Source organism: Danio rerio, chromosome 1 (genome assembly GCF_049306965.1).
Source record: "Danio rerio strain Tuebingen ecotype United States chromosome 1, GRCz12tu, whole genome shotgun sequence".
NCBI classification, from domain to species: Eukaryota; Metazoa; Chordata; class Actinopteri; order Cypriniformes; family Danionidae; genus Danio; species Danio rerio.
The window spans coordinates 62,652,501-62,662,500 of NC_133176.1; the positions used below are offsets into that span (position 1 = coordinate 62,652,501).

At 50.7% G+C, this 10,000-nt stretch overlaps 1 protein-coding gene across 3 annotated transcripts in view; it reads left to right on the plus strand.

Annotated features, from left to right (window-relative positions):
* Positions 1-10,000, plus strand: part of gtf3c1 (general transcription factor IIIC subunit 1) — a 24,039-nt gene that overhangs the window by 3,010 nt on the left and 11,029 nt on the right. For 2 of the 3 annotated variants that reach the window (XM_073908429.1, XM_073908430.1), the window contains exons 3-17: positions 699-875; positions 1,360-1,503; positions 1,606-1,702; positions 1,779-1,902; positions 1,985-2,146; positions 2,600-2,715; positions 4,344-4,593; positions 4,784-4,935; positions 5,033-5,136; positions 5,385-5,538; positions 5,618-5,721; positions 5,961-6,112; positions 8,966-9,145; positions 9,267-9,412; positions 9,974-10,000. The exon at positions 9,974-10,000 is cut by the window's right edge and continues 71 nt beyond it. In XM_073908429.1, coding sequence (XP_073764530.1) covers positions 699-875; positions 1,360-1,503; positions 1,606-1,702; positions 1,779-1,902; positions 1,985-2,146; positions 2,600-2,715; positions 4,344-4,593; positions 4,784-4,935; positions 5,033-5,136; positions 5,385-5,538; positions 5,618-5,721; positions 5,961-6,112; positions 8,966-9,145; positions 9,267-9,412; positions 9,974-10,000 — 2,089 coding nt within the window. The remainder of the gene's footprint in view (positions 1-698; positions 876-1,359; positions 1,504-1,605; positions 1,703-1,778; positions 1,903-1,984; positions 2,147-2,599; positions 2,716-4,343; positions 4,594-4,783; positions 4,936-5,032; positions 5,137-5,384; positions 5,539-5,617; positions 5,722-5,960; positions 6,113-8,965; positions 9,146-9,266; positions 9,413-9,973) is intronic. The other variant, XM_073908433.1, reaches the window with a different exon arrangement.

Genomic DNA, 10,000 nt, shown 5'->3' on the forward strand with positions numbered 1-10,000 from the left:
AAGCTGTGGTCAGTGTAGTGTTGTAGGTGTTCTGTCTGCATGTGCTCCTCCTGCTGTTCACTCTTCGGGTCAGCGGGGTTCAGTGGAGCAGCAGTGGAGATGTGGAGCTGTGGACGGTGTGGAGCATGTGCTGTTCTCTGATGATCCACCTTCACTGTCTTTCCACATCCGGGAGAGTTACGGTGTGGAGAAGCCCCACAGAAGCGGCCCACCTAGACTGCTGATGCCCAGAGTCAAGCATGGGGGATCACTGATGGATTGGGCTCAATATCATGGTATTCGTGTCCCTGCCAAGGACTACCCAACCATTCTGGAGGAGCATGTGACCCGATGGGTCGAACATTGTCTCCTGAAGGCAGTGGCTTGTGTCAGGATGATAATGCAGGAATACATACAGCAGGAGTGGACACAGAGTGGTCTGATGGACATGACAGTGAAGATCTCCCATGGCCTGCACAGTCACCAGATCTAAACATTATTGAGCATTTTGGGGTGTTTTGGAGGAGTGAGTCAAGAAAGGCATCAGGCAGGACTCCTGTCTGTCATTCCCAACAGCAGCTGATGCTGGACTGAGGAGGAGGAGCTACAGCAGACTGACCAACTACTGCGCTCCAACACCAGGCCTTCAGCTTCAGTGTGCACCCCTGTATGCGTGTGTCAGGAACTCACAGTGTATTTGTGTGTGTGTGTGTGTTTAGGTGGGGTGAGTGTCTGGTGATGGTGGCGTCTCAGGAGCTGCGGTACCGGGCGCTGGTGGGCCCCGAGGGGAACCTAGAGCTGCGGCTGCCCGACCAGAGTTACTGCATCCTGGAGAGACTCGGCAGAGCGCGCTGGCAGGGGGAGCTACAGAGGGACCTGCACACACGCGTATTCAAGTACACTACACTACACTACACTACACGCTAATTACTACACTACACTTACTACACACTCCACTACACTACATACTACACACTACATATTACACTCTCCACTACACTACACGCTACATACTACACACTACACTACACGCTACATACTACACACTACACTACATACTACACACTACACTACATGCTACATACTACACTACACTACACGCTACATACTACACACTACACTACACGCTACATACTACACACTACACTACACGCTACATACTACACACTACACTACACACTACATACTACACACTACACTACATACTACACACTACACTACATGCTACATACTACACTACACTACACTACACGCTACATACTACACACTACACCACACAAACATGAGCATTTGGCATGCAGACGCACACTACCCTCTAGTGTTTAGTCTACACTTACACCTGTGTGCATGTGTGATGTAATTTTGGCTGTGATTGGCCAGGATGGACGCAGGTAAGATGCACTACGTGAGGAGGAAGCTGGACCGCAACGGGCTGATCACACTGCAGTCACACGTCGCTCGCCTGCCGACAGGAGCACAACAATACTCACTGCTGCTGCTGCTCAAACGCTTCCATGTGGACAGGTGAACACACACACACACACACACACACACACACACACACACTCTAATCCTGTATATGATGGTGTGTATATGGTGGTGTGTGTGTGTGTGTGTGTGTGTCAGGAGGAGTAAGTATGATATCCTGATGGAGGCTGCGTCTAATATTCTCTCTGATCTGCCGGACAAGATTGGGCAGATGCAGAAGGTCCGCGAGCAGCTGGTGAGACTCGCTCTCTGCCATCACTCGTGTGTGTGTGTGTGTTTATTCTAGCTAATATGTGTGTGTGTGTGTGTAGCGAGTGAGCGAGCGCACCTTCAAGCGTGTGTATCAGTACATGACCGCCGCTAAGATGGCGAGTGTGGTGAGGATCCCTCTGAGGGAGCTGGACCCCACCGGAGGACCCCATAAGACCATAAGAGGTCAGAGGCCACACCGCCGCGCATCACATGACCTGACAGGTGAGCCGGAGCGAGCTGACGGTGTGCTGTGATTGGTTGTCAGGCACTGATGTGTTCGTGCGCTGCCTGAAGCTGCTGAAGCCGTACGGACAGAAGGAGCCGGAGGAGGACGAGGAGGAGGAGGATGAAGAGGCCGAGGCCAAGAGGAGTGTGGCGGAGCCGCGCGTCATCGAGAGGGACATGATCACACAGGCCTACAACATCGGTCAGAACACACACACACACACACACAGTACACTGTTAATGACACATTTATGATACTGTAGATTCTGGATTGAGCAGAGCGCTAATACTGCACAGTGCTAATGCTAATACACCTCTCTGCTAGTGTGTGCTGATACTGACACTCAGCAGAACACACACAACTGCAAATCACGCACATTAGACAACAGCGACAAGCCCACAACACTTCTGGAAAACAGCAACTGCGTGTGTGTGTGTGTGTGTGTGTGTGTGTGTGTGTGTGTGTGTGTGTGTGTGTGTGTGTGTGTGTGTGTGTGTGTGTGTGTGTGTGTGCGTGCGTGCGCGCTGTCAGTAGAGCAGCACTGCAGACACTAGAGTCACACACCAATAACAGAGGCAGATTTATTAGGATTATTTCTGTGCTATGATTGGCTGCTGCTTTTGTTGATCTCTGTGCTGTGATTGGCTGCTGCAGTGGTGTCGGTGGGGACCAGGGGCATCTCTCAGTCAGCGCTGCGGGGACGCCTCAACATCGGCAGGCTGGAGGGGAGAATGGTGTGCAGATTACTGGAGCGCAACAACATGATCACGGTAACAGCAGCCATGAGTGTGTGTGTGTGTGTGTGTGTGTGTGTGTGTGTGTGTGTGTGTGCTCCAGATTCTGACAGTATGGTTATCTTGGGTTATTAATCCTCTATTAAATAATGTGATTATGGCTCTAATATAAGTTCTTTTTATATGTCTGGTAAAAACAACAACTTTCCCCATTGAGCACAATACAGTCAGACACCTGCACTACAGTCAGACACCTTCACTACAGTCAGACACCTGCACTACAGTCAGACACCTGCACTTCAGTCAGACACCTGCACTACAGTCAGACACCTTCACTACAGTCAGACACCTGCACTACAGTCAGACACCTTCACTACAGTCAGACACCTGCACTACAGTCGGACACCTGAACTACAGTCGGACACCTTCACTACAGTCAGACACCTCCACTACAGACGAACACCTTCACTACAGTCAGACACCTGCACTACAGTCAGACACCTTCACTACAGTCAGACACCTGCACTACAGTCGGACACCTGCACTACAGTCAGACACCTGCACTACAGTCAGACACCTTCACTACAGTCAGACACCTGCACTACAGTCAGACACCTGCACTACAGTCAGACACCTTCACTACAGTCAGACACCTGCACTACAGTCAGACACCTGCACTACAGTCAGACACCTTCACTACAGTCAGACACCTTCACTACAGTCAGACACCTTCACTACAGTCAGACACCTGCACTACAGTCAGACACCTTCACTACAGTCAGACACCTGCACTACAGTCAGACACCTGCACTACAGTCAGACACCTGCACTACAGTCAGACACCTTCACTACAGTCAGACACCTGCACTACAGTCAGACACCTGCACTACAGTCAGACACCTTCACTACAGTCAGACACCTTCACTACAGTCAGACACCTTCACTACAGTCAGACACCTTCACTACAGTCAGACACCTGCACTACAGTCAGACACCTGCACTACAGTCAGACACCTTCACTACAGTCAGACACCTTCACTACAGTCAGACACCTTCACTACAGTCAGACACCTTCACTACAGTCAGACACCTTCACTACAGTCAGACACCTTCACTACAGTCAGACACCTGCACTACAGTCGGACACCTGCACTACAGTCGGACACCTGAACTACAGTCGGACACCTTCACTACAGTCAGACACCTTCACTACAGACGAACACCTTCACTACAGTCAGACACCTTCACTACAGTCAGACACCTTCACTACAGACGAACACCTTCACTACAGTCAGACACCTGCACTACAGTCAGACACCTTCACTACAGTCGGACACCTGCACTACAGTCGGACACCTGCACTACAGTCAGACACCTGCACTACAGTCGGACACCTGCACTACAGTCAGACACCTGCACTACAGACGAACACCTGCACTACAGTCAGACACCTTCACTACAGACGAACACCTTCACTACAGTCACCTTCCAGTTACTCCAGGGTTCATCAGTGAAGATCTGTCTGAAAATGTTGTAGGATTAAAGATGGATAAGCAGCTTGTGTTCGTCTGTTAGCTGGTTTTTCCTGTATTTATTATCGTGTACTCTCTGAAGTGTTTCTGCCGTGAGATGGGCCTGAATGCAGTGTGTGCGGTGCTCCTCAGGGCTTCATGGAGGACGAGGGCCGGCAGAGGACCACCAAATACATCAGCAAGCTGTTTGTGGAGCAGAGTAAACTCAACCAGCAGTTCACTAAAGAGTGGCAGCGCAGCCAACACCTGCGCACCACACACCTGACCGAGCCCGAAGCCGGAGCCGCAGCCCACAGCCAGCCGGAGCCGCACATTTACCACAATCCCCGGCAGCGCAAACCAGCCAAGCCCAGCTCCAGTGAAAAGTCCCCGCCCCCCAAGAGTGAGTGACCAATCAGAGCGCACACACACACAGGGTTCAGGAAAGGGTCTAGTTTTTAGATTAGCTTATTGAATCTGCTTTAAGTCGCACTATTAGGCAGCGTGTGAATGTCTCCCGGGTCTGATGGGCATGATGGATTAACTGTGTATGTTATAATCAGACTGTGATTGACATCCTCCCTCTGCTGTAGAGAAGACCTCTGAGCGAGTGGGTGGAGCTAAAGCCTCTAAGAAGACTGAGACTGGAAAGAAGAAATCACAGACTGTTAGCCACACCCCCAGCACCAGCCAATCACAGCCCTCCAAGCACACGCAGCCAGTGGTCGAGGAGGTGCTGATAGAGGTCAGTGTGAGTCTGACAGGACGGCTAGTGTGAGTTTATCATAGTAGCATGTGTGTGTTACTGATGTGTTTTGGACTGTGTGTGTGTGTGTCAACAGAAGACGAAGAAGGCAGAGGTTCACGAGACATATCGCCTGCTGAAGCGCAAGAACATGATTCTAGAGACCGTTTGCTCCAACAAGATCATCGAGGGCTTTTACTCGTAAGACTCGTGTGTGTGTGTGTGTGTGTGTGTGTGTGTGTGTGTGTGTATGCGCGCGTGTATGCTTGTGTGCGCATGCTTGTGTGTGCTTGTAAGACATCACAACAAAAATGTTTATGATGACATGGGTATTACAGTATAATAACAATGGAAACCTATAGGATGTCCTCACAATACACAAAAACAAACTTGTGTGTGTCTGTATCTCTCTCTCTCTCTGTCTCTCTGTCTCTCCTTGTGTGTGTCAGGCTGCAGAAGCTGCTGACGGACGAGGAGAAGAAGGACGGTGTGAGCACTAAAGTGTGTAAGAAGAGTGTGGTGAGGCTGATCAAAACACTGTCCAGAGAGGGCCTGCTGAAGCTCTACAGGACCATCGTCATACAGGATGGAGTGCAGAAGAAGGTGCGCACACACACAAGCACACACACACACACACACACACACACACACACACAGCTACTAATGCACTGGTGTTTCTCAGGTGGAGTTTGTGGTTCATCCCTCTGTTACGCCTGATGATCCGCTGGTCAAGAGTGCAATACAGCAGATCCGCATGCGCATGTCCAGCTCAGCCTCCACACCCCGGTGAGGGAATACACAAACACACACACACTGCACCATACACACTCCTTACATTCAGAAACTGATGCCTTATTCATCAAGAATGTGCTTTACAGATAGCTCTATAACATGACGGCAGATTCTGTGTCCAATATTTGTTGCTGTTTTTAAATCTCTGATTCTCCATCCAGGAGTATTAAATGTACCACAGAGATCATTCTGAGTCATCGATAGTTGTGTTTGCATTATAACATGTTTCTCAGTGTGGAACCACAGAAGGAGAAGGTAAAGCCTGCTGTCCAAGAGGTGAAGCAGAATAAGCCACCGGCATCCTCACGCGCTTCTCAGAGCAGCATAAAGAAGGTTTCTGAGAAGATGGGCGTCAAAACACTGAAGTCCTTCAGACCCGTCCTAGGTACAAAATGAGCACACTATAGCTAGGGCTAATCTCAGACACCTCCACTACAGTCAGACACCTGCACTACAGTCAGACACCTTCACTACAGTCAGACACCTGCACTACAGTCAGACACCTGCACTACAGTCAGACACCTGCACTACAGTCAGACACCTGCACTACAGTCAGACACCTGCACTACAGTCAGACACCTGCACTACAGTCAGACACCTGCACTACAGTCAGACACCTGCACTACAGTCAGACACCTGCACTACAGTCGGACACCTGAACTACAGACAGACACCTGCACTACAGTCAGACACCTTCACTTCAGTCGGACACCTGCACTACAGTCAGACACCTTCACTACAGTCAGACACCTGCACTACAGTCAGACACCTGCACTACAGTCAGACACCTGCACTACAGTCAGACACCTTCACTTCAGTTGGACACCTTCACTTCAGTCGGACACTTTCACTACAGTCGGACACCTTCACTTCAGTCGGACACCTTCACTACAGTCGGACACCTTCACTACAGTCGGACACCTTCACTACAGTCGGACACCTGCACTACAGTCAGACACCTTCACTTCAGTCGGACACCTTCACTTCAGTCGGACACCTTCACTACAGTCGGACACCTTCACTTCAGTCGGACACCTTCACTACAGTCGGACACCTTCACTACAGTCGGACACCTGCACTACAGTCAGACACCTGCACTACCGTCAGACACCTTCACTACAGTCAGACACCTTCACTACAGTCAGACACCTGCACTACCGTCAGACACCTGCACTACCGTCAGACACCTGCACTACAGTCAGACACCTGCACTACAGTCAGACACCTGCACTACAGTCAGACACCTGCACTTCAGTCAGACACCTTCACTACAGTCGGACACCTTCACTACAGTCGGACACCTTCACTACAGTCAGACACCTGCACTACAGTCAGACACCTGCACTACCGTCAGACACCTTCACTACAGTCAGACACCTTCACTACAGTCAGACACCTGCATTTCATTCAGACACCTTCACTACAGTCAGACACCTTCACTACAGTCAGACACCTGCACTACAGTCAGACACCTTCACTACAGTCAGACACCTGCACTTCAGTCAGACACCTGCACTTCAGTCAGACACCTGCACTACAGTCAGACACCTGCACTACAGTCAGACCCCTGCACTACAGTCAGACACCTTCACTACAGTCAGACACCTGCACTACAGTCAGACACCTGCACTTCAGTCAGACACCTGCACTACAGTCAGACACCTTCACTACAGTCAGACACCTTCACTACAGTCAGACACCTTCACTACAGTCGGACACCTTCACTACAGTCAGACACCTGCACTACAGTCAGACACCTTCACTACAGTCAGACACCTGCACTTCAGTCAGACACCTTCACTACAGTCAGACACCTGCACTTCAGTCAGACACCTGCACTACAGTCAGACCCCTGCACTACAGTCAGACACCTGCACTACAGTCAGACACCTGCACTACAGTCAGACACCTGCACTACAGTCAGACACCTTCACTACAGTCAGACACCTTCACTACAGTCAGACACTTTCGCTACAGTCAGACACCTGCACTACAGTCGGACACCTTCACTACAGTCAGACACCTGCACTACAGTCAGACACCTTCACTACAGTCAGACACCTGCACTTCAGTCAGACACCTTCACTACAGTCAGACACCTGCACTTCAGTCAGACACCTGCACTACAGTCAGACCCCTGCACTACAGTCAGACACCTGCACTACAGTCAGACACCTGCACTACAGTCAGACACCTGCACTACAGTCAGACACCTTCACTACAGTCAGACACCTTCACTACAGTCAGACACTTTCGCTACAGTCAGACACCTGCACTACAGTCAGACACCTGCACTACAGTCAGACACCTGCACTACAGTCAGACACCTTCACTACAGTCAGACACCTTCACTACAGTCAGACACCTGCACTACAGTCAGACACCTGCACTACAGTCAGACACCTTCACTACAGTCAGACACCTGCACTACAGTCAGACACCTTCACTACAGTCAGACACCTGCACTTCAGTCAGACACCTGCACTTCAGTCAGACACCTGCACTACAGTCAGACACCTGCACTACAGTCAGACCCCTGCACTACAGTCAGACACCTTCACTACAGTCAGACACCTGCACTACAGTCAGACACCTGCACTTCAGTCAGACACCTGCACTACAGTCAGACACCTTCACTACAGTCAGACACCTTCACTACAGTCAGACACCTTCACTACAGTCGGACACCTTCACTACAGTCAGACACCTGCACTACAGTCAGACACCTGCACTTCAGTCAGACACCTTCACTACAGTCAGACACCTGCACTTCAGTCAGACACCTGCACTACAGTCAGACCCCTGCACTACAGTCAGACACCTGCACTACAGTCAGACACCTGCACTACAGTCAGACACCTGCACTACAGTCAGACACCTTCACTACAGTCAGACACCTTCACTACAGTCAGACACTTTCGCTACAGTCAGACACCTGCACTACAGTCAGACACCTGCACTACAGTCAGACACCTGCACTACAGTCAGACACCTTCACTACAGTCAGACACCTGCACTACAGTCAGACACCTTCACTACAGTCGGACACCTGCACTACAGTCGGACACCTGCACTACAGTCAGACACCTGCACTACAGTCGGACACCTGCACTACAGTCGGACACCTGCACTACAGTCGGACACCTTCACTACAGTCGGACACCTTCACTACAGTCAGACACCTTCACTACAGTCAGACACCTGCACTACAGTCACCGAGCGCTGTTTTGTGTGTCAGTTCCAGGATTCGGTCGCTCCATGGGTTTCCAGCCAAAGATGCCTCGTCTGCGGATCGTCCACTCTTTTCTGTGGTACCTGATTTACGGACACCCCAACAGAAGCTCCGTCCCCACCAACCTCCTACCTGAGCCAGAAACCAAAGAAGAAGACACCTGCGCTGATGAGGGCCAGTTTAGGGGTCAGTGAGTGTGCATATGAGGAGTGTGTGAGACGAGCGACCCTCTCAAACACCTGTGTGTGTGTGTGAGCGAGTGTGAAATGAGTGACCCTCTCAAACATGTGTTTGTGTGTGTGCGCAGTGTATGCAAACGAGAACACCTGGAAGCGGTACATCCCCCCGATCCCACTGCACAAGGACTTCGGGCACGGCTGGGCGCTCATCAGTGATGTGCTGGTGTCACTGCCGCTCAGCATCCTGTTGCAGGTCGTCCAGATCAACTATGAGGTACACACACACACACACACACACACACATAATGCTCAGTATAAACACACGGGCTGCGTCTCAAATCTCCCACTGCTGGAGTGTGCACTACAGTAGAGTTTGAGTGAGAAGTGTGTACTATGTAGTGTTACGCCCTCGGGGCGAAACAAGTAAAAAATAAGAGGGGAAAGCCAAAAATCACGTTACAAAAGTTTTATTTAAGCCCACTGTGATCAAACATTAGGCAAGAACGCCCCGCCAACTCGCACGCCGCTGGTCTCCGTCCCAACCCTTAGCCGGAAGAATCAGACTCCCAAACAGTGGCAGGACGCTGATAAAGGCGCGCTCACTTAGACTCAGGTGTTCCCCATCCACCTGATTATGCCCCGCAATGTTACAGCGCATCTGTAGAGGGAGCAAAACAGACACACAGACAGACACGGAAGACAAATGACAGCGCAGCAGGCGTCACAGTAGTGTGAATCTACCCAGTTCAGTCAGTTCAGACGCAGCCCCAGTGTTGTTGTAGGTGCGGGTCTGAGCATTAGCGTTGTGTTAATGTTGCGGTTGTGTTGTATTTAGGTTGAGGGTTTGGAGCAGTACCTGCAG